The 25,324-nt window shown below is 34.7% G+C and overlaps 1 protein-coding gene across 1 annotated transcript; it reads right to left on the reverse strand.

The window, feature by feature from the left end:
- Positions 1-479: 479 nt before the first annotated feature.
- On the reverse strand, positions 480-25,324 carry LOC134846388 (WD repeat, SAM and U-box domain-containing protein 1-like). Its single transcript, XM_063863724.1, has 8 exons — positions 25,043-25,324; positions 5,483-5,628; positions 5,016-5,230; positions 4,346-4,572; positions 3,514-3,675; positions 3,106-3,283; positions 2,755-2,936; positions 480-914 (listed from the first exon to the last, which is right to left on the reverse strand). The coding sequence occupies exons 1-8, from the start codon at positions 25,231-25,233 to the stop codon at positions 743-745; spliced, it is 1,473 nt and encodes a 490-aa protein (XP_063719794.1). The 5' UTR covers positions 25,234-25,324; the 3' UTR covers positions 480-742.

A 25,324-nucleotide genomic window follows, 5' to 3' on the forward strand; every position in this document is an offset into this window, starting at 1 on the left:
CAACATTGCTTTCAAGTGGTGGACAAAAGAGATCATGACCCAGGCAAGAAACTGCGACAAGAAAACATAAATGGCTGCAAATTAGGACTGAACAGAAATATTCCAGATAGCCTTCACGGAAATCATGGGTGATAACAACTCGAAATCAATGTATAAACAGAGCCGGAAAATATTGAACCAAATTGGATTTGATGCCCACAAAAAATCTCACTATCGAGAACAGGTGAGGGGTACTAAAATTTCCTTAAGCACTGTTTCTTACAGTGGTTACGGTTTTTCTTTAAAAATTTATTAACCCGAACTTCACTTTTCGAAATCTTCTTCGACTAATGGATTTTATTCAAATCCTCGTGATCCACTTAATGATCGAATTGGGAGAAATAGAAGTTGAAAAGGGTGCGTTTTTTTACTGTATTCCTTTGGCACTTTCTCGGTTATTGAATTGCCCTTCACTAAAGCTGCTACGAGACACATCTTAATTATAAATCAATTGTCTTCAAGTTGCAGTATCCACGTTGTTTTTAACACCTCAATATCAAACACGCTATCTTGTTTTTTTTTGGAAAAAAAGCTTGAAGTATGGGTTTACTAGGCCTCTGTTTTAGACCTGTGATAAGCACCTAAAAATACCCAAACAAATTCACTGAATCCAACGTTCACTCACACGTAGGAAAAAGTGAAGCGCAGTAAGTGCTTTCAAATCTGAATAAAACATTTGACAACGTTAGTTCATAGGGTATGTTTAGTGTGTCGTCGATTTTATCTCCTTCTGGTTTGTTTCATTGTCTTTATCCACCGGAAGTTGTGTCTTCTCCAGTTGTGTCTTGATGAGACTGCGGAGGGTCCTGTTGGGAATGAGTTGGAGAGAAGGCAGAGGCAGGTTGGTGATAGGCGAAGTGTGACTGGTCAAAAACCTAAAACATAACACACATGAAACGGATAACACTAAATACGCCTATTTAACATTAATGAATACACCAAAAACATAGCCAACTGACAGTTGGAAAAGAGTAATGAACACAATGAAACTGAAACAAAAACGGACATTTTTTTTCAAAAATCTTCAACTTTTGAATTTCGATGAAAAAAATAGATGGCCTTAAAGCTCTTTGAATTTGTAGAAAAATTTATGATGGGCACTTTATTGTTAAAATCAACCCAATTTGAGAAAACTGGATCAATAGGCAAAACTTTTATTTCGCTGGGAAAACTGATTTTAATTTCAATTTCCGATCACGTTATAACAAAAGTCGATAAAAAAGCAAAAAAAAAAATCAGCAAGACCTATATAAGAGTCCTCACTACGTTCATTACTCTTAATAAGATTGCAAAATTGAATATCACGGCAATACATTCAGCAAACTTAAAGAAAAAAAACACACTCATTATCAACAAAAAAACTATGAAACTGTTTATAACAGGATGCTAAATTCCATCCAAATGGCGTTTTTACTGCTTTGCTCAAAGTTAACTAGCGTGTAACGCACCTCCGGTGCTTGGAATTTGGAACTATTGGAAACTAAAACGAAAGCATATATGTTTTCTCTGACAGCTGGCAATTACAGGGTTTGTAATTTCATAATTTCAAAAAAAATCCTGAAAATGTCATATCTCGGAAACTTAGAGGGCATATGGAAGAATTTGGAGGCAAAATTTGCAACTACTGAGAGTAACCTGAGAGCACAAACTGTGATGGGAAATTTAAAAAATTCCATAGCTTGAAAACAAAAAGACTTCTAACCTTTATTTTTGGAGGAAAAATTTGCAACCTCTGAGCTTACCCTGACAGACAGCACCCAACTACAGGGTTGGGAATATCGAATTGCATGCGTTTTTTTGAACCAAAGTTTCCCGATAACAAATGAAAAATCATAAGAAACGTCTTATCCCAGAAACTAATACAGTATTCTTATTTCGAGGCAAGTTTCCCAACGTCTCAGAGTAGCCTGACAATAAAGATGTCTCACTGAAAAATTGCATTTTCAGAAATTGTGAAGTTTCTTATAGGTAAGAACTTTGAAATTTTTTGAAAAAATCATTGAAAAAACGTCACATCTCAAAAACTAAAAAACATTTGAGCAATCGAATTTGGACGCAAGGTTGCAGTCCCCGTGAACGACCAACTACAGGTTAAGAAACTTCATTTTTTAAAAAAGTTTTTTAAATCTAAGTTTTCTGAAAATTTTGGAAAAAATCATATCTCAGGGATTTGAACAGTCATAATTGGAATCAAGATTGACAACCCCATGGAGTACCTGACAGCAAAATTTTTAATTTTTCTGAAAATTATGTAAAATCACAAAAATTGTCCTATCTCATAAACTAAAAATAGTTGGGTATTCATAATTGGAGGCAAAAACCTGAATTATTAATTGAATAAAACTTACCAAGCGGAAACAAGGCCGACAATCTTTGAGCAGACACCAGTTGAGCCAAAAAAAACTGATTTTTGTAAAAAAAAAAAGTTTCAAGTCCCCAAGAAAAAAATTGTGCACATTTCTACCACGTGTGATGTGAAATTGTCCTATCTCATAAACTAAAAATAGTTGGGTATTCATAATTGGAGGCAAAAACCTGAATTATTAATTGAATAAAACTTACCAAGCGGAAACAAGGCCGACAATCTTTGAGCAGACACCAGTTGAGCCAAAAAAAACTGATTTTTGTTTAAAAAAAAAGTTTCAAGTCCCCAAGAAAAAAATTGTGCACATTTCTACCACAAGGGAGCAACTACGAAAAAAGACAATGTGTTACCACTTCTGTAGAGCGACTCGTTCGTAGGAGTATCCGTCTGATGCCACCACTGGATCCCCCATCACCTCATGAGAAATGGGACAGAAGAACTCATCTGGCAGCACTCCCCCCTCACTCTCACTCACACCCCCACCTCCACCACTGCCATCTCCATTGCTAATCGCAGCAGCAGAGGTCAGTGTCTGAAATCAATGTTTAAAATCATATTCTGCCAGAGTTGTTACTACTATAACTAATGATTTAAACTAGTGACATCCTGAAGCGCTCGAAAACCAAAATTATTCCGGCTTAAGGACCAACACATGAACCACGTTTTCTCAGCAAAGCGTTGCTTATCTGTATTTGACTCACCATCTGATCATCAGGTAGGGTGTTGTGTGAGTTTGTGAAGCGCATCAGGTCTCCCTCTCCCCTCACAAATATGTTCCAGATGAGGACGTTCTTGTCATTACCCCCAGTGGCCAGCACTCTCGCATTGCCCCCCGCACTCCTGTCGGGGAAGGGGTTCCAACTGCACGTGTAGATGAATCTAGACATACGGCACGAAATATTAGCTGCAAAATTTTATTAATCTTCAACTCAACCTTAAACAGCAATGGTTACAAATTTATTTTCTGCTTGCATTTCTGTTTGTATGTAAGGTAGAAATCTACATAAGCATACTAGTATCCCACCCTGATACTGGTGAAGCCAGAAACACAAACACAAATTGTTTAATTGATGTTTTGCATGTGCAGTTATGTTTTGTTGTGTTGTTACCTGAGGTGTCCGTCGAGCACCTGGAGCAGTTCTGCAGAGTGTGGGTCCCAGATTAGGACTCTCTTGTCCACAGACACAGTACACAACAGCTGCCCATCAGAGGAGAAGTCCACATCACTCACCATGTACGTGTGATATTCCAGTTTAGCACGCAACTGCACCCTGACACAAACACACACACACATACTCTACAGAGGTTCTTCTATAGTTCCACGTCTCTCAAAAACTACCACATACTGCAATCTTGAAATCTTCAACTAATCACTTTGCATTGTTCAGAAAATTGTTGAAGTTTGTTCACTTGCTCATACTGACATGTTTAAGTCATAGTTTATTATCGCACCTCAAACATTCATTCCTGATTTACATTTGAGCCAGAATTAGTGAGAGGAGTCAGAAAAAGAGCTTGAGCAGTTCGATAGAATTACTAGGAAAACGAACTAACTTTGAGATAGTTAACTAAAGTGGAGATTGAAGTTTTCTGCAAGATTAAATTGGTTAAATTTCAACGCTAATCTAAACCAAATTTTTTGTTCATTATCGAGTAAAAAACGAGCCAGGAAACTATCCATAAAAATCGTTGAATAAGCAAACTTTACCTAATGAATCATGCAAAGCAGCTGCCTAAATAGCAGTCTATAGTTTAATTACCTCATTGAAAAGAGAAGCAACAATCATTTTGAGAGAAGCAGTTTTCGCGTGAAAACAAGATTTGCGATAAAACTGTTTCACAACTTTGAAACTGTATTTTGAGCTGATTTAAGCAATGATTAAGTCATCGAAAACATGCACACTGAAATAAGCAATATAGCTGGTATAAATTCTTGCAAACCTGGAATTTTCCCTGACATGTGGGAGGACTGTCCATAATTTGGCCAAGTTATCCCCACCCCCTGTAGCCAACAGAAGTCCACTAGGGTGTGCACTGTCCCCACTGGAGAAGGAGGGGGAGAACTGGATGCAATACACTCCCATCTCATGGGCACAGGTGTCCACTGCATGTGCATGGGCAGACGACACTTCTTGCAACTGACTCGGTAATTTAGTTGTGGACCACAGCTAGAATAACAACAAGACCAACCAGCTTTCAAAAAGATTTTTCTTTCCAAAAAATAATATAAAAACTGAACTCCAAAAAGAAAGATCAACTAGTGTTTCGTGCGAAAAAGTAGACGTTTTCTTGCCCAGTCAATCAATGAACAGACATTTTTTTTCTGCAAAGTCAATAACAGCAGATTTAGGGGGGGGGATTCAACCCCAGGGTCTGTTTACTGCTTTGGGAGAGCTCAGAATATCAATTTGGTCGACCTAAAAAAAGGTCAAAAAAACTTTCGAAAATCCGCCCCCTCCCCCACCCTCGAGATAATCCTAGATCCGCCCCCTGATAACAGACATTTGAGCTTCGAGCTCACATAAATCAACTTCCAGATGTACTTTTTCTCTGAATTAAATATTTCAGTTGTTTTTTTGGAATTAAGATACAACATCCAAAATGTTCCTACCCATAGATCACCAGTGCCCATTCCAGATGCACCAGCTAGAAGCCAGAGACCGTCGGGACTGAATGCGAGTCCAGTGATCTGGCCCTGGGGTCCCTTCAGTTTGTGTCTGACTGTGCGTCTGACCAGATCGTACAGGTGCACCACTCCCTCTGCGTCTCCCGCAGCCACCAGTGGCACATCCGGATGGGGGGAGAAGCGACAGCACTTGAACTGGCCTTGAACATATGACAAGGTCCACACAACAGAAATTTAGAGGTGCCACGTTATTCTCAACCAGAATAGAAATCTGGATAGCAAACGTCTCAGTATCAATATCGTTTCTGAACTTGCACAGAAAATAGCTCAGCTAAAAAAAATTAAAATGAATTCATCATTCAAGATATTGTACAAAATGATCATAGGTGTATTCGTTTTGAAAACAGAAAAAAAAGATAGAAGAGACAAAGTATAGTAAACTACTAGCGTACCTGCCTGGTACTTGGAGTAGATGGTGGGCTGGGAGACATCTAGGAGGTCCCACACAATCAGACATCCGTCTATGCCACAGGTGGCTAATAATGGACTGAGGGGACTGAAGGTGCAACAGGACACTGCGTACGAGTGGTGCTCAGACCTGACTCAAAAACACACATTTTACCGTGGTGTATAAAGTGAGTTAGGACTGGAGTGTATAACTCATAGAGTAATTTCGGATAGGGTACACCGTCTGCTCGTCACGCTATCTTATTTTCGGCCGGATAGATTCGTGCAACTTCTTAGTCTAATACCGATCCTAATCTTACTCTTATACTATCTAGTCTCAGGTTGTTTAACTAGTCTCTGCTAGGCTCAATAGATCTAGGGTATACTGGTTTATTGCGGCTGCTGAAGTGCTCGGGAGAGTCCAACTAATTTCTAAGTTAAATTCAAATCTCTCTGGTGCTGAAATTACAAGTAACTTCAGCACTTACAAATAAGTGGGTTGTTAGTTAGATGGATCATGATTGGTTAATATTAAATACTTTACATTGGTAAAATATCTAATTTATCCAATCATAAAATGTAGTTTAGATCAGGTTCCACCCATCCGGGTTTTACAGAGTTTTTTAGAATAGTTCTTCTGCAATTCGAAGGATGGATGATGGACGTTGGTGTTTGGCGAACATCTTATTTCTTCTGTTTCCTTTTTATTAAAGGAGTTCCAGGAAGCTGGAGTTAGAGACATAAGACGTTGTGTCTTCTAGTGACAACGACTAAGTCTTTGCAACAACTTCAAATCTGATTTCAGAATGGTTTGCTATGTCAGGTTTTTCTGTTCTGCGTGGAGAACTTCTTTTGTGTCTGATCTAGTTTGGGAATGGCGTGGAGATTGTGCGTGGAGGGGATGCCTGGTTACTCGGATCTGTACGTATACTTGAACATCGAGGTGGTCATTGGTCTAGTTCAATGAAGTCCTTTTCTGCGAAGTCAAGTCGTACTCTAAATCCTTTGAGTTGTGATTGTGAGTGGCATATCGATTGTGGTTGGTCATTCTCTCTCGAGTGTAGTGGGGTCGTTTCGTCTTTAGATGTTCGTCCTTGGTGTTGTATTCTGATCTATGTATTGCATAATGTAATTTACATTTTATAAAACATTTATTAGTTTAATATTTTTAGTTATGATTTTAGTTAGTTGTTTTCACAAAAGCTTTTTGTTTTAGTTCGGTTATTTTGAAGAGTTACTCACACTTGAGTAGCTCTTATTAAAAATAGAGGTGTGGTCACAAAGCGTGGATGTAGCGCGGTGGGTTAGGCCGGCTATAGAGCATGCTCAGGACGTCCTTCCTGGTGGGTTAGGCCAGGAGTGGGAGTATGATTTCATGCGGTTTTTGTGAGGGGTCCTGTTATGTGACAACGTTTTATGTTGGGTTTGTTGTGGTTTTTCTTATGTCTTGTTGGTTATGTCCTTTTTCCAAAAAGCAAATTGTTCGTGGTATGGGTTTGTCTTTCGACTTTTTTGTGTTTTATTATTTCTTTCTTAGACTTTATAATAGTCTTCAAAAGAATAAATTATCCAGTTTTAAACTGGGTTAATCCGGTTTGGGTACCGTTGGTTTCCTTTTCTTAGTCATGCTGTTATTCTATGATTTGTGGTGTTTAGTAAGCTGCGTTGGTTAGTTTTGTTTAGTATATGATTCCTTTCCAACCGGGTTAAAGGAAAGTTTGAAACATGTTATTATATGTTAGAGTTGTTGAGTGTGAAAACTTGAAACTGAAATTCATTGTTTTAAACAATTCTTCGTGGGCGAGCTGTGCGAGTGTGGATAGAATTTCTGTGCGAATAAATGAGAATATCAAAAGGTTAGTACTGCATTTGCATTTTATTAATTTACTGCATAGAATTTGGAAATTTACTGCTAGTTATGGGGGAATTTTAAGTTACAAATTTTCATCATAATTAGATTTACTGCTTGTGGGAAAAATTTTAGAAATGAATTTATTGCATTGGTATTAAATTTATAATTTTATAAGTGTAAGAGATTAATAGAATTTTTGAAATCTGTTTGATGAAATTTGCGATTTTTATTTGTCTTTTGTGGTTTTTGTAGGTGATTGTCGGATGAAGGCTAAAAATCTAAAGAAAACATGAATAAAGTATGGTGAGTTTTTTAATTTTTTAATTAGTTAGTAATATACATTTAATTCATACTTACCTGTTAGTCGTCGGGGAAAAAACCGTGGGGGAAGATGTCGTGAATTAGTTCTGAAGTTGTTAGTAGTTTAGCTAAGATGCGGATGATATTTTTAGTCTGAAGCAGTGGCCAAAGCAATTGAAGTGCCTTAATAGTGGTTAGTTCTTCAGTGCCAACTGCAAACTCATAAGGTGTGTTTTGGATTAGATTATATAATTTGTGATTGAATTTAGTGTTGTGGATGAATTCTAAAATTGGGATTTCTATAGGTTGTACAAACTCATGCGGGATAAGGAAGGGTCGGGATTCTTCGGCGTTGAAGGTCTTGGTGATGGGACAGAAGATGTACATTTGGGTTATGGGGTCATAATTACGAAGAATACCATGGAGGTTAGTATCTTTAATACAATATGTGAAGTTTAGGAAAAATGGTGAAGTGTATTTGGAATTAATGAATTGAAAACGATGGTGTGGTTGTCTAGAGGGTGTGTGTAGGTCAAAGTGATTTTGGATGAAGCGATAATAACTATATGTATGGGTTTGTTTAGTGCGCAACATAATATCGTGTGAGCAGTGTAAATCTCTTTCGTGTGGTGCAAGGAAATGAAAGGTTAGTGAAAATATTTGGAAGCGTTCTTTAAAACTTTCGTATGCTTGTGTGTCTGTTAGTGCTTCTGAAATAATGTGATCAAACTTTCGGTCGAAGATATTTAGTGTAAATATATATGGTGTCTTGATGAAAAATTTCTCGGTAATTTGTGGATTAGCGAAGCGATCGTCGTCTAAGAATTGATCTTGGTTAGCTCTGATGATGTTGTGATCATAGTATTCGAGTGTATATTCGTTAGCTCTAGGTGCAGTGTGTGTTTTTAGTGATTTTTTATATCCAACGTAAGTAAATTGTCTAGCGGTTAGTGGTGTAGTGAGTCGATATAGCATGTCCGTATTTCGCTCTATATCGATGTGAGTGTTAGATAAAGGTAAGCAAAGAGGGTTAGTAAAATGATAATATGAGGTCCAAGAGAGAGTGGGCATTAAAACGTATTCATCTACATAGTTGCGTGTTTCGTTAGTGTCGTGGGGGGTGTTTAAGGTGTATTGTGGGAATGAGGGTAAGGTGATGGCTAAAAATTCTTTTGTGTTAGTATGCTTGGGGTGGTTGATGTATTCACGGGCTGTTCCTGGTTTTGCTGGGAAAGGATGGTTGGGAAACTTTCTTTTAAAAGTGCGGTAAGCTCTATTAGTGTTGAGTGAAGATTCAGTTGATGTGGATGATGGTGCTAATGATTCAGTATAATTTGAAGAGGGTGTAGGGGTAGGGGGGTTGGATGAATTTATTGTGGAGGAGATTTGGTTTATGGTTGGGGTATTAAGGTGGTAGGGTTGTTGTTGAAGGGTAATAAAATTATCTAGCTCTGGGGAGATTCGGGGGGTGTCTGGAGAATGAGATGATTGGTCAGATTGGTATGAGGAGTAGGTTGGAGTAACTTGGGAAGCATAAGAGGGTGTGGGAGTGATTGGGTCAGGGTTATTGGATAATATGGGTTGAAAAGGGGGTTGAGAAAAATTAGAAGAGTTATGAAAATTATTGGATGGGGATGGTTCTGAGTCGGCAAATTCATCGGGGGTTTCAATATTCGGGTTATTGAGTTGTGAGATGGAATATAAAACTGAGATGTGTGAATTAGTGTCGGAATTCATGCCTGATGTTACATTACTAGATGGAAAATCGGGTGGCGGAAAAGCAAAAAGTGGTATTATTGGGATTGGAGAGGTAAGATTGGTTGGGTGGGAATTTGATCGGTGTAGTGATCCAAGTTGGCGGCTCATCGTGGGCTAAAAAAATGATTATTTTGAGACTGAAAAGCGGTGGTATGGGGTTGTTCAATAATTTGTTCATAAGTATTATCATCTTGTGACTGGTGTGTCATTATATGTTGGATGGGACTTTGTGATGTGGTGAGTCGAAAATTTGGATTATGTGTGATGGCTAAATTTCGAAAATTTCGTGGGACTAGGGATAGTGGATGGTTATTTGGTAGGGCTGGTAATTGTGGTGCCGTTGGCGTTATGTCTACATTGTTATGTTCTTCGTCGTATGTATTTTGTCGTGTTGTTATTTTTGTGTTATATTCTTTTATTTGTGCGTCTAAAAGAATTTTGTTTATGGATGTAGAAAAGATTCCAAAAAATCCTGCAAAGAGTATGCGTGCTACGCTTGCTTGTCTGTTTACTTGTGTGTGTATAGCACATGTGTTGTAGATTCCTTTTAAAAGTGAGAAAAGAAATCCAATAAAGTTAAACATTGCGTATAAAATAGTCAATTTTTCTAAGATGTAGTAGGGCCATCCTAGAAAATCGAGGATCTCATTTTTGAGTGTAACAAAGCTAAAAATGTTAATTGGTGATATATCTTGGGGACGGTATTTTTCACCGTTTAGATATATATAATCTTTAATGTCTTTAAAATATCCGCTATAGTCTTGCGTGTAGATATCGGCAAATCCTGCGGTTTCTGCAAGTTTGCGTAAATTTTGGTCTATTGATTGTCTTTGTATAGTGTCCATTTGTGTTAATAATTCTTGGAATTGTTGTGTTCTAATGTGATGTTGAATATCTGATTTTGAATAGATTCCTATTGATTGTAAGTCTATATTTGGGTTTCGAGCAATAGCGCGAATGCTTTCTGGTGAAAATTTTTTGAGTGATTGCATTAATGTGGGATATGGAGTGAGAAGATAATATTTATTTTCATCAGGGTTTAGTTGTACTACATTGTGGCTGTTTTCTGATCCACATGGGACTGCGGTATCCCAGAAATAGGTTCGTCGTGAAAGTGTATCCACGAAATGTACTTTATTCTTATAAAAGATAGGGATTCTTTTATAACATCGTTTATCTTCAAAAACGTATAGTGGTGATACTTTTTTAGTACAAGTATAAAACCATAAGATGTTTCCTTCATAGTCTAAAAAATTTGATCTATTTCCAGATAATAAGTATCCTGCATAGGGTATTTTTAATACTGCTAGTGCAAGTGATTGTAATATTTGTGTTCGTTCTAATTCGCATAGGTGGTGTAGTGTTTCTAATTCGGAGAGTGACATTTCTTGAAAAATTCGGCTAATTGTATAATCTAGTTTCATATCTAAATGAATATCATAGTGGATATTACCGAAATATGTAGTGTTCATTAGTGATAATTCTTGTAAGCGTGTGCTTCTGGTGTCATGGGGTTTTAGATGTCCACCAGGTTGTCCGTTGCTTTTTTCAAAATTAACTGGTATATAGGATGTTCCTTCGTTTAGAGGATGACCCGTGGCATATGGGTCGATTTTTACTTTTCCAGTGGTCATGTCGAATCCTTTTTCGTATTCAACTAATATCTCGGAGTATTGTGTTTTGTGAAGTGGGTTTCTGTATTTACATGCAAGTTCTGTTTCTTGATATATTTGAAAACGTGTCAATTTATTTTCTATATTGTCTATGTTTCTAAAATTAGAACTTAGTTTTCGTGATGGATGGACTTGTTCATATGGAATTGATTGTATAAAATATTTTTCGTGAAATTTTATCATACGAGCGTGTATTTTTGCTACTTGAAATGTTGTACATGTATCTTCGGGGAACCAAACAATTGTTGCTTGTGTTCTCGTTGTAGGGTCGCAATAGCCTTGATCATTTTTACAAGGTAATCGGATTCCTTGATAGATCATTGTATTATCTGATAAATCTCGTGTTAGTTGTATTTTTTCGAGTTGTATTTTCCAATCGAAAAACATTATTTCTTGGTATCCTTTAATTTTTGTGTCTGCTTTGCAATTTGATGGGTCATTTATACCAATGTGTGGTATCCAATGTTTATCCTGTAGGTCATAGGTTAATCGTCCGTGTGCGCCGTTATACGGGTATTTTTCGTCTAGTTTTATATGTCCTTGGTGTCTTTCAAGTTGTGATTGATGTACAGAGTCTGAAAAAACTTGAAAATTAACTAACTTTCTTTGGGAGTTTTTATTTTGTGTGATGTTTAGTCTAAGTAATTCATTTTTACAATCGTCGGGATTGAGATGTAAAAGACGTTCTATATTACTCTGATAGAATGATTCATGGTCAAGTCGGTTTTTGTTTCCGTTCGAGACTTGTGAACAATGTACTTTCTTTTCGGAAAATGTTGCTGTGAATTTATAACCTGTAACTGTTGTTGCTCGGGCTTTTGAATAGAGTGTTGCTATTACATCTGTGGTTTCTATAGCTTGTGGTTCTGTTTCACATTGTGATACTTGATTTATTGCATATTTATGTAGTGTTTTTTGTTCATTTTCTTCACAATCGTAATGTGTTACCAATAAATCTTGTGGTCCTGTACGAGGAGAAGGGTTTATGTTTTGATTTGAGATTACTAGAAAAAGGAGTTGGAGAAAAATTAATAATTTTAGAATATACATGTGTATGATAATCCTGAGTATGGATTATAAAATGTAATGTAGCCAATTGTGTTTTTGGTATATCTGTCGTATTTGTATATTACTTCAGTAGTTATAAACGGTGGTGGTAGTGATTGAGCTGTTATGTTAGGTGGGTTTAATGGGTAGGGATGTTGGGTAATATTGTTTAACTTAACTGTGATTTCAAACTTTAATTGTAAACTGTTTTGTTGGAGTATTTGAATATTGTGATCACGGATATCGTTGTGAATATCTTGGCGATATTGTAATCTATTAAGTGCCCAGTTATGAAGGCGGTTACTTTCGTGATGTTGTCCAAATAAAGGTGGAGGGGCTGTAAATGTATTCCAATCTAGTCTTAAAGGGATATTTGTTGATGATTGTTCTCGATATCTGGCGTCGAGATTATTTGGAAAATTTAAGTTAAAAGGTGGTGGTGAAATCTGGCTTATTGATGGTGTTGATGGTAGTGATAATGTTTCTGGTAGTGATGAGGATGTTGTTGTATCCGTAGAAATATCTATTGGGTCATTGACTAAATTTGGTTCACCTTGTGTAAATGAATGTGTAGTCCAATATGGAAATCGTGATGTTTGGTTTGTGGGGTTGAAAGGATTTTCACGTATTTGCTCAGATGTTGGTGTTGAACCTAAGTAATCTGATGGTAGGCTTGAGGTGCTACGTTGTGAAAGAAGCGTAGGGGTTTCTGGTAATATACCAATGGGGTTTTCTGGAGTGTTTTGTGATGGGGATTGAGGTATATCAAAATGAACTCGGGGAGTTTGAAAATTTCTGTTTCGTCGAGGATGTATAATTTGTCTATTTATTTCGACTGTATTTTGGTTTTGACTAGAATTTCTTATTCTACTTAGTTCTTGTGGTAGTGTTGGATATAGGTTATATGTTGGTTCGCTTAAAGGTGCTTGTCGTTGAACTGGTTCTAGTGGTTCTGATAAACGAGCATGTCGTTCTTCAAAAGTGTATGGATTGTCTTGAAAAGAAATTCGTGTAGATGTTTGAGGATTTTGAGTAGTTGAAGGTGGTGTTTGGTTATCTTGGGATGATGTCGGTGAAGACTGACTTTGTGACTGTTGGGTAGCAATTTTTGATAGTTTTTTGAATTATTACTTTAGTGAGAAGGTTTATGTTTATTATAATATTCTTCCAAAAAAATAATTAAAAAAATTGTTGCTAGGGCAAATGTGATGATTGCTTTCTTTATACATTTGCATATTGTCAAAATGAGGGATGATAAAAATGTTATGAAAATTACAAACAATAAAAAAATATCAGTTCTACTGAAAATTGTTCGTATCATTTAGACAAGTTGTATAAATCGTACCTGTGGATATAATCAAGGGTTTTGGAAAGTTGGAGGAATAGTTCGAGTATAGTGTAGAAAATTAAAAAAATGTTACAAAAAATGATTAGGATTATTAGAAAAGATTCAAGTATATCAAAAAGAAATATTATAAAGGTTTCAAGTATTGTAAAAAAATGTTTAAGATTTATGAGTATTTGAGTAACTGATTGAGAGAAGAGCATTTAAGAAATGATCTCTTGGTCGAATATTTTTTGCTGTTTGAGGCGATTTTCAAGTGTGGTCGGATTATTTATTAGTTTTTTGACAAGTGGGTTGAGTTTTGTAAAAAATTGTTGGGGGCAATTTTCATGGTGATCGGGAGGTCGTCTTTTTCTTTATTTTTGTTTGTCAAATGATCCGGGGTATGGTGAGATTTTTATACTTTAGGCTAATTAAAATGTTCATTTTGTTACTTTAGGCTAAGTTAACAAATTTGCTTTGGGGGTATTCGTGGTCTGAGTTGGGGAAATATTGTTGATCTTTGGGTTATTAGATAAGGGAGGGGTACGGTATTATGGTGATATTTATTTTAGTTGTCAAGTTGGAGTGGTTTGCTTATTTTTGACCTGGAGGTCGTAAAGTTATAGTTATAGATGTGCCTGGAGTTCTATATGATTCGTCTAATTGGTCTTAGTTTGAGTTAGAGAAAGTGACGGGTTGGATGAATCCTATTGGTTTATTTTGAACTAGAATTATTACGTACTTGTCAGCATGTTATTTTGAAAAATGTAAATGAAAAATGTTTCGAAGGTTTCAAGATAGTGAAGTATAATGTTAAAATTACTTTTGAAATTCCACTTTCTTTAAAATTTTAGATTGGGGATGAATATTTTATAGTTTTTACGTGGTTGATTTCGGAGTCTTGTTGTTTTTCTATTTTCTGATTTGTCGATTTGTTCTTGGGGTATTATTTGTTCGGTCATTTTTCTATTTTTTCTTTGTTTTGGAGATTCTTTATGGTTTTGTGTATTGTTTTTGGTGGCGGTTGGTTTTGTGTTTTGATTTTCGGTGGGGTTATCATTTTGTTCTGTGTTTTTCAGATGTGGTTCATTTTGAATGATTTTTAATCCTGTGAAAGAATATAATTGAATTAATTCGCGGAGTGCGTATTCTTTTGGGTAATAAGGTAATAGGTTGTTTCGATGTTGAACGATTTCTTTTTTGTTTGAGTCGGTAATTTTATATGTGACATCAGTGGGTTTTGCAATTATTTGGTATGGTCCTTTTCGAAGGGGTTGTAATTTTTTAGAAATTCCTTTTTGAGTATTAAAATTAGGTATTAAAACAAATGTTCCAATTTTTAATTCGGAGGCTGGTGTAAAACGTGAATTGATTTGTTCATTAATGTTTTGTCTTTGTAATAACTTTTTTGTTATTTTTTGATAAATTTCATTGTGTTTTTTATCTCTATTTAGAATCCATTCGGTGTGTGTACCGGAGGCTAGTTTAAGAATTTGTGGGTGATGAAAATGATCTTCATCGTGTGTATGTAAAGGTAGGTTATAACAAGTTGAATCTTTATTTGGTTGACAATAACCTTGTGCGTTTTTATGAGAATTTGCTGTAAACATTATTGGTTTGCGTGGCTTTTGGTTAAAAACCATTTCGTATGGTGACATTCCTAAAGTTGTCGTTATTTGTGAATTATATGCTAAGGGAAATAATTTTACATCTGCTGACCATTCGGTATATTTTGTATCATTTCCGTTGATGATACATCTAAGATATTCTTGTAATGAACGGTTCATACCTTCGACTAAGCCGTTTGTCCAAGGTGCATGAGATGTACGTGGTTTGTGTTTAATGTTATATAAATGACATAGTGTGATAATTTCATTATTTATGAATTCTGTACCGTTGTCTGTGACTAAAATTTCTGGTAGTCCGAATTTTGCTATCCAGTGTTCATAGAGTGTTGTGTAAGCGTAATAAGCGTTACAATGTGGTACTGGGTTAAGTGCTACATAATGTGTAAATGCGTCAACAATTACCATAATGTAGGAGTTTCCTTCGGATGAGGGTGAAATTGGTCCTTTAGTATCAAATGAGATACGATGATTAAAGTACAAACTTTGTCCTTTAAAATCTTGTTTTTGTGCTATTTGTTTTTGATTTGGGTAAGGTTTATTTAGTTGACATACTATACAGTCATTGCATAGTACTTTTATCCAAATTGGTGTATTTGGGAAATAAAAGTTTTGTATAAAATTTGAATATGTTTTCTCTGATCCAGAGTGTCCTTTAATATTTTGTGTATGTGAAATATTAAAAGCTATAAGAATCATACTTAAAGGGAGACATGGAACTGTAGATTCATTCAGGTTATACTCTAAAAGGTCTGTTTTTTCGTTAATTGTTGTGTTGATAAATTTGCGAAAGTATCGGAGGAGTGTTTTGTTTCCTAGAATGGTTGAATCTGCTTTGATAGGTTTAGTTTTATATTTGTGCCATGATTTCAGTTGTCGAATTACTGGGTCAAGGTTTTGATATTGTTTCAGTGTTGAAATTGTAATTATTTCTGTTGGGGGGAGAAAAATGTTTTCGATTTCTAATTTAGATAAGGGTATTGTATCAAGTGGGTCGTGAAGGTCAAAAACTTGATTTATTGTGTATTTTGAATCATTTGTTTGTGGTCCTGATAAAATTATTTTATCAGTTAAATCTTCTTTTTCAATTAGTGGAAAATGGTCTTTCTTAGGCGGGTGTTGTTTTGTTCGTTTTTGTTGGGTGTTATTTTTTATCCATTGAGAATATGGGATTGGTTTGAAAGTTGATGTTCCAAGTAGATCAACTTCATAATGATTATTTTGACAATCTAAATAAAGTGGGAAATGTTGTAAATTATTTATTTGTGATTGTTCAATATCAGTTTTTACTGCATATTTGCATTCCAATCGGGGTGATGTTTCGTTTTCTGCAAGGTAGAATTTTATGTTTTTGGGTATTTCAACTGTTGTTTTTCGTGTAAGTAATTCAGGTGGTGTATTTCGACTTAAGGTGTCTGGTAATGCAAGATTTTTTCCTGCAGTCCAAACTATATGTAAGTTTGGAAATTTCATTAGAATTAGTTGAAATCTGTAAACTCGGTGGTTTGGGTTAGATTTTTGTGTAAAGAGAAAGATGATTGGTTTATGGTCTGTGAATAGAACTGTTGGATGTTTTGATCCAAGTATCAGAAATTCATATTCTGTCAGTGTATATATTATGGCTGTACATTCTCTCATTAGAGTTGAGAGTCGTAGCTCTGCTTGAGTGAATAATCGAGAATTTGCTGATATGAGGTTCATTTTATTTGTACCATTATGTGATTGTAATAGTGCTGCACCGATGCCAAAGTTCGAAGCATCGCACATTGCATAAAATGGTTGATTTGAATCTGGAATTGTGTTTGAAATTTGTTCAGTTAAAAGTTTCTTTATTTCTTCAAATCGTGTTTGATGTTCTGTGTTCCATTCAAAATTATTTTGTTGTCTAAGGATGTTATAAAATGGTCGTAGATATAATTGCATTTTATAAACATATTTACTTAAAAAGTTTAACATTCCAAGAAATTCTTGGATTTTCTTTTTATTTGTTGGTGGTTGAAGTTTTTGAATAGCGTCAATGCGTGATTTCAATGGAGTGATTGTTTTTCTTTCTATATTATGTCCTAAGAATTTAACTCTTGTCAAAAAGAAGTGTGATTTATCGGGGGCGGCCTTCAGATTTTCGTTCTGAAGTATTTGGTGATATTTTTCTAAAACATTGAACATCTCGTCTTTTGTTTGTGATTGCATAAAAACATCGTCTAGATAGGTGATTGCGTTTTTCTTGAGTATTAGTGGTCTAAAAATTTTGCTCATAAAAGCTGAAAATGCTGCTGGTCCTATGGATATTCCATAGAATAAGCGGTTGAATTCATATTGTTGGTTTCCGATAACAAATTGTGTTAAACGTCGTGATTGTTCATCTAGTGGCATTTGATTGTATGCACTATTCATATCGGCGGTTGTAAAGTATTTGCCGTTTATTTTTGTTAAAATAACTTGTATTGGTTCAATGGGCCAATTACATTTTGATTCATCTATAAGTGAATTGAGGTATCTAGCATCGAGAACGATTTTTAATGATTCTCCTTTAGCTAGAATGATAACGGGGTTGATAAATGTGTTGCCTTTTGGTTGTTCTTCTTTGTTTACTGGTGATATAATGTTGTATTGTTCTAAAATATCGAGTAATCTGTTCACTTTATCATGTAAGTGAATTGGTACTTTACTTGCTCTCTGTTTTTTGAAAACTGCGTCTGGTTTTAACGGGAGATGTAGTGATGAACTGATTTTTCCAACATCAAATTTTGATGTTGCATAGACTGATGAATATTTAATTAGCTGTTTGGCTAACTTTTCGAATTCGTCTTGTGTTATTTGTGAATGTTGGAAATTAAACATTGTTAAAAATTTCTGTTGGTCCTCTGTGTAGTTACTTATGTTGAATGTAGGTTTGAAATATGGAGTTTTTGTGAAATAATCCGTATTTCTGTTTTCGTTACTTATTATATTATTTATAGATAATTCTTCATTAAGAATTGTAGATTGGCAAATATCTAGTAATTGGAGTATATTATTTACGCGATAGGCTTTTTCGTGTATTGGTGATATTGTAGCGTTGGTTTCACAATATCCTAAAAGTCCTAAAGGTAATGTTACTTTGTAAGGTGTGTTGTTATAGACATGTAAGGAAATGATATCGGAATTCGAATTTTTCAAATATTTTATGGATGAGATTGTGATTTTGAAAAATTTGTGAATAGGTTTGAATTCAAATTCTGACATATAAAATTTTTGTTTGTTTTGTTCTTTATCATATTGGTGAACTTGTTTGATTGAAAAATTATAGATATTTCCTGATAGTGGTTTTAGGTGTTTTCTTTGTTGGTTAAATATCGGGTAGAATTTTGAAAAGAATGGTGGTTGTTTATTTAATCTTTGAAAAAATGTTAAGGATGTTTCTTTTGTTTTTGTATATTTATCTTTGATTAATATTTTACTATTTAGTATGTTAATTGTTGGTATATACTTCGAAATAAATGGTATTCCAATGATATTATATTTAATGTCAGTGATATGGAATATTTGTTTAAATGGCTTATTTAAAATTTTGCTTTGTTCCATTGTTCTGGTGGGGAGGAGAAATAATTGGATTTTTCCGTAGTTTATCAATGTTGATCCTTGTGCTGTTGCTAGTTTGCTGGAGGTTTCAAGAGGTGTTAGCTTTGGGTGTAAAGTTTTTATTTCATTCCATGTGGGGATGTTTATTATGTTTGATTCTGCTCCTGAATCAATTAAAAAATCTATTTCAAGGTCTGGTGGTTGAAATTCTTTATTTCTTGGGCTTTCTAAGAGAAATGGTATTGTCCAAATTTTTTCTTTGGGTTGTTGTTTTTGTATATTTTGATAAATGTGGTTTGTATTCAAGCATTTTGTTTTGGTATTTTTATTGGTTTGATTTGTAGTGTTAATCTCATTTGTTTCTTGCGTCGTTGGTGTGGAATTTATGGGTGTAGTGTAATAATTTTGAAGAAATTCTGATTGATTTTCATATATGTGTGATGAAAAGGGTTGTTCATATATGACAGATTCATAATCATTTTCGACTTTTATCATATTGATAGAAAGAGTGTTTTCAGTATCACTTTCTGAATCTGATGATGTACAGTTTATTTGATTGAGTTGTAACGTATCAGTTACTGTGTCATCAATACCTGGAGGGTCTGATGTTGTTTCTGGATTAGACTGTACTTGATTGATTTGTCTTTGATGTTTAGGTGTACTACTTCTGTGGCGATTATTAGAATTATTATAGTTATTATTATTCCGGTGTGGTGATTGGGAATAATTTCTATAACGATTATTATAACTTGGGTGTCGATTTTGTGAATTATTTCGCGATCTGTTTTGGTAATTATTGTTTGGTCTGTTATAGTTCGATCTATTATATGAGTTATTCCTTGATCGATTGTTCGGGTAATTCTGGTTTCGGTTGTTTGAATAACTTCTATTTCGATTATAGGAGTAGTTTCAATTCCTATTGTATGATGAATTTCGTGATTGGTTGTTTGGATAGTAGTTATTTCTTGATTGGGAATTAGATCTAGAAACAAATCGTTGTGTATTTGAATTTGATCTGGAGTAGTTATTTCGACTATTTGGTCTATTGTAGTGATTTTGTGATGAATTTTGTGTATTTCTTCGTTCTGGCGATCTTCCTCTATAACTTGAGTTATATGGTGATTGATTTCTTGTATAATTTGTATTGTTCGGGAGTGGTTTTCCTGAACTGTTGTTGCTGTGGACTGTTTTGTTCGGTAGATTTTGATCTTTTTTCATGTATTGATAGAATGATTTATTTGGTTCTTTATATTTTTGAGGTTTATTTTGATTGTCTTGCTGTTTTTGTCTACATTCAGAAATACTGTGTCCGTATCGTCGGCAATAATTACACCATTTTTTGAAAGATGGTTTGCCTTTAAAGTTCGGGTTCTTTTCGTAAATATTGAGTATTTCAGTGATTTTTTCAACGAGGTCTGTCTCTGATTCCTGTATATTATTAATATTAGTGGGAGTCGTTTCAATTCTATTAACGTATTGTAATTTCAGATTTTCCGTTTCTTCTAGTTTCATCGTGATTTCTGCTTGTTCTAATTTGTCTACTAGTTTTCGAAAATCTAAATCGGGTTCTCGAATTGAAGAAGGATGGGATGCTCTCTTTTTTATTGCTATTTTCCTTAATTGTGGTGTTAAGGTCATCATTAAGATTTCTGTCATCTTTGTGTTTTTATAGTCATGTGTATTTAATGAATATGCTTTTCGAACTAGTGTTTCGATTCGTACAGCTATTTGCTTGATGGTTTCGTTTGGTAATCTGCGAATTTCATTACATAAAACTCTTTGTTGTTGTTTGTTTCTTTCGGAGTCAAACATTTTTGAAAATTCTTGTGTAAACCTTTTCCAGTTTGATTTTATTTCTAGAGGTAGTACTGAAAACCATTTTTGGGCTGCGCCATCTAGGGTTGTTTGTATTAACGCTGTGCGTCGATGTATCCAGTTTTGATGTAGTGGCGTATTAATTGGTTCAGGTCCAATATTTAAAATCAGGTTTGCTGTTACTGCATTTAAATAATCTTCTACAGAGTATTCAGGGTCTGTTCCTGTGAAAACCATTAAAGGTTTGTTTGATGTTATTGATGATCCACCCATAAGGTATGGATTCATTGTCATTTGTAATGATTCTGCTGCATTTGGCATTTGAGAAAAATTTGAAAGTTGGTTTCTTGTTATTTCATGTTGTTGGAGATAATATGGGAGTGGTATTTCATTTTGCATTTGTGATGCTTGATACGAGTGTGCAGTCATTGGATTTTGTTGTTGAATTGGTTGAAAAGATTGTGTATTAATTAGATTTTGTTGTTGAATTGGTTGTTGATGTTGTGCATCTATTGGTTGTGGAGAAAAATTTCTATGATTTGTACGTGTTCTCTGTATTCCTTGTCTACGATATTCTTGAGTATTTGGTGCAAATATATCTGGTTGTAAGAAATCATCATCTGAGGATAAATAATCCATTTGATAAGATGTCTGTTTTTTATTTTTATTTTGTTGAAAAAATGGGTAATTTTCACTGTGATCCTGTGGAGGATTTGTTTGGAAATTTATTGAATTAGGTTGGGTCATTGGGTTATCCCAATTTCGAGATCTTGTATATTGGTTAAAATTTCTTTGTGGTTGGTTATATGTTTTTGATGGATGTGTATAATTATAATTATGGTCTGCAAAGTTGTTTCTAGTGAATGTTTTGTGTGTTTTTGATGGTATTGTCATGGGTCTGTATGTTTGGTAATCCATATGTGAATATTTAGGAGCAACCGAAGGTTTAACGGTTGATTGTAAGGTTACCTGTGTTTGTGAAGGATTTGTATTTCTTGGTGTTGTTAAATTTGGGCGTATTGGTGAAATACTTTGTTGTGTAGTTGTTGTGTGCACAATTTCTTCATTTATGAAGTGTGATGGTGTCTGGATATCTTGTTGAGTAAGATTCCTAGTTCCATTGAGGTTTTCATTGTGTATAACTGTAGAGTTTAAACTATTATTTTGTGTATCGGGCAAAAATGTATTATAGTTTAATGGTGTTGCATCAATGGTTAATGGTATTACTTTTACATAATCTCTTATGTAAGATATCGTACTTATTGCTTGACTTGAGATTGATTGTGGGAAGCTTATAAATGCGGGATGAGACCATTCGGGGTCCCAAACATAATCTGATTGTTCTGTGATAGCGGTATCATCGTTCGAGTTTTGAGGTCTAAAATTTTTTCTTGCTTGTGCAATTAAATCAATATTGTGTGTGAAATAATCTATTATGAACCATGCCAAAATTTTTTGTAGATCGTGTTTTGTATGTTGTGAAACGTCGTCTTTCGTGAAATTTTCTTTAATGATGTTTAAATAACTAGAGAGTAATGTGATTTCATGTCGTACTCTTAAATGCTTAGATGTTTCTGTCGGTGAGACATTTGTTATTGGGATTTCGTTTTCTAATATCGAAATATAACTATATATTATTGCGTAAACTTCATTGGTGAATATGGAGTTTGCTCTTTGTGAGTTATGATATTGGATGCTTTTTATATATTCTGAAAAAACTTTTGAAAATTCTAAATCAAGGTCGTCTGTTTGAATTGTATATTTTCTATTATTATGGTTTGGTGAGGTGAATTCTATGGAGTAGATTCCATACTGTTGTGTTATGTTGCATATATCTTTTAAGTAGTGGTCTATGATTTGTCTTTTGATTTTTACATCTGGGAACTCTGTTTTACATGGACTGATTCCGGGTTCAAATAAATTTAATAGTAAATTTTTGCAAAATATATGCTGTCCTCTATCAGTGGTTGCATCTACTATAAAGGGAAAGATTTCATCATCATCTGGACTTTCTTCACCTGGGGTGTGCGTTGAGCTCATTTTTTCGTTCGATGACTGTTAATATGTAATTATCAATGTGTCTAATTGGTTGATTCCAATTGTATAAATGTACTGGTTTGTGTTTATACTGCTTTTTTATTCTTCTTTTTCCTCTTTTTGATGAATTTGAAGTTGTTTCTGAGTCAGAAAAATATAATTGATTGTGAAGTGGGCAATTTTTATCTATTGATTCTTTTAGTTTGTAAAGTTCGTCTAAACTGTTAGTTTCTGATTCTGAAAATGCGTTTCGATTTTTTGAAAATCTTTTTCGTGTTATTTGTCTTTGTTTCGTTATTATTTTTCTTTTTAGTGTTTGTCTTTTTGTTCGAATGTATCCAACTGTTTGTGTATGAGGTGTGATTACAAGGTCGTATTTTTTGTTATCTATTTCACAATTGTGTAAAACGATTGTTTGTTTATTTCCTAGGTTTTTAAATGACATAAGGTTTAGGATGACGGATGCAAAAGGTTGTTAAATGATTTCTATTTTCTTAAACTGTTAGTTCTTACGATTTTTTGGTTAGCTTAACCTGGGTCTATTTGTTCAGGGTTGGAGAGAAAAGTATATCGATTCCGAAGAATGATTTTTTACTTTCTCGTGGCTAGTATAAGTTAAGGTGTTAACTTACTTAATCTTACTTAGGGGTAGTGATTGTGTTCAAGGGTTGGAGAATAGTAAATCGATCCACAAGGTTCAGGTATAATTAGAACGCGAGTAGTTCGTTAGATACTATTTTAAACTTACTAAGTCTAAGATTTATCCTGGGTCTGGTAAGAGGGGGGGTCAAGTGAAGGATGAATAACCGAAGTTCTTCACTGTTTATCCTAATTTGAATGATTAGTTTTGTTTAAAAATTTCTATTAGTCTTGGGTCTTTAGAAAGGGTTGGGTAGTGAATCGACGTTTGAGGTCGTTAGACACTAATTAAGTGGGTGGGGGAGAACAAAGTTGTTCTGTTTGATCCAAGGATAAGCCTTGATGATCAAATTTGAAATTTAATTAAGTAGAAAATGATTTAAGATCCAAGGATAAGCCTTGATGATCTGGTTTTAAAATTAAGTGAATTTAAGTTTTAATAAAATTTTAAATGTGTGTAAAGGAAAGATTTAGTGTTTTGATGATATTAGTGGGTTTATGATTGCTGTTATGTTTTAGATGATGGAGCTGGAACAACAGGATGATTTATGATTACTAACCATTTATTGTCATGCTACTAATTTTTATTTTTTATTTTTCAATAAATATTTTTCAAACATGTTTTGTATATTACTGCAGAGTTTTTTAGGAAAACGATCTTAGATCTTTTTATCAATCGTTATTGTATATTAATAATTTTGTTTAGCGCCTGAAATGATTTTGAGGATTGACTTCAAGGTTTTATGTTTGCAAATGAAAATCTAAATTCATTGCTAGTAGTATTCTAAATATAAAAGTTTGTTCTGGTTTTTGCCTAACTATCATATAGCTATATGGCAAGTTTCTACTTTGTCGTATGTCGTCTCTGTTTCGAGGTCTTCTTCCAATTCCGGGTAGTTCTGTTATGGTTCGGAATATTGGCTCTGATCTATTGAGTCGTAGAGACATTTCGATTAAATTATTGTCGTATAACATTTTGTAAATGTTTTTGTCTAATTTCTAATCTATTTTGGTTAATTCTAAGCTATTAAGGTCTTGTTCGAGACTTATGGTCGCACCAGATGAGTTAGGACTGGAGTGTATAACTCATAGAGTAATTTCGGATAGGGTACACCGTCTGCTCGTCACGCTATCTTATTTTCGGCCGGATAGATTCGTGCAACTTCTTAGTCTAATACCGATCCTAATCTTACTCTTATACTATCTAGTCTCAGGTTGTTTAACTAGTCTCTGCTAGGCTCAATAGATCTAGGGTATACTGGTTTATTGCGGCTGCTGAAGTGCTCGGGAGAGTCCAACTAATTTCTAAGTTAAATTCAAATCTCTCTGGTGCTGAAATTACAAGTAACTTCAGCACTTACAAATAAGTGGGTTGTTAGTTAGATGGATCATGATTGGTTAATATTAAATACTTTACATTGGTAAAATATCTAATTTATCCAATCATAAAATGTAGTTTAGATCAGGTTCCAAAAGTCATGCAAATTTCATTCACCATGACGTAACTTTTCGGCTGGTTTATTTATATTTACACTAGTATTTCACTAATGAGTAGGTTTAACGGAGGATCATTTCATCCCGTTCCTTTCCTTTTCCTCCCCTCTGAGCAATCTGTCTTTCATTGTATTGGCTAAATATAAATTTCATGGTAAATTTGTATTTCAATGATAAAATATAAACCGGAAAATTGAAATCCTTCTTTCTTTATCGAGACTCTTAATCAAAAATAATTGACTATTACAGGTTACTTTTCATACTAGATCGAGTAGTTCTTTCACTATAAACACTCAATTACGAGCTTGTAATCACTTCCACAAAAAATAAGATCGGACTCGCCATATTTAGGTTGATTTGCAATTTTTTCAAGCAACTGGGTGAAGTTAACTTTCTGCCAACTAAATTGCTCTCTAACTTCTAGACTAAATTCTCACTTGGCATTCAGTGGCGACACTGGCAAGTGTTCGAAGGATGAGCCAGATGCATTGGCACCCAGTAGGTGTATTTTGCGGTCACAAGTGCAGACGGCCAGTAGAGCCCCAGTGGCATTGAATGAGACGGAGTTGACATCTGACTGCTGGTCGAACTTGATCTCACTCTTCACATTGTAGGCCTCGATCACCATTGGAGAACAACCAGTTGACGCTCCTTTTCCGCAGTTCCTCACTTATTCACTCTCTCTCTCTCACATTAATAGCATTGCATCAAGAATAAGT

Source organism: Symsagittifera roscoffensis, chromosome 5 (assembly GCF_963678635.1).
Source record: "Symsagittifera roscoffensis chromosome 5, txSymRosc1.1, whole genome shotgun sequence".
NCBI classification, from domain to species: Eukaryota; Metazoa; Xenacoelomorpha; order Acoela; family Convolutidae; genus Symsagittifera; species Symsagittifera roscoffensis.

Coding starts and splice junctions, on each gene's coding strand:
- LOC134846388 (XM_063863724.1), bottom strand. CDS start 25,233: ATGGTGATCGAGGCCTACAATGTGAAGAGTGAGATCAAGTTCGACCAG. Junction 4,573..5,015: donor TGGGCACTGGTGATCTATGG/GTAGGAACATTT, acceptor TTGTTATTCTAG/CTGTGGTCCACAACTAAATT. Junction 2,937..3,105: donor CCCTACCTGATGATCAGATG/GTGAGTCAAATA, acceptor CATTGATTTCAG/ACACTGACCTCTGCTGCTGC.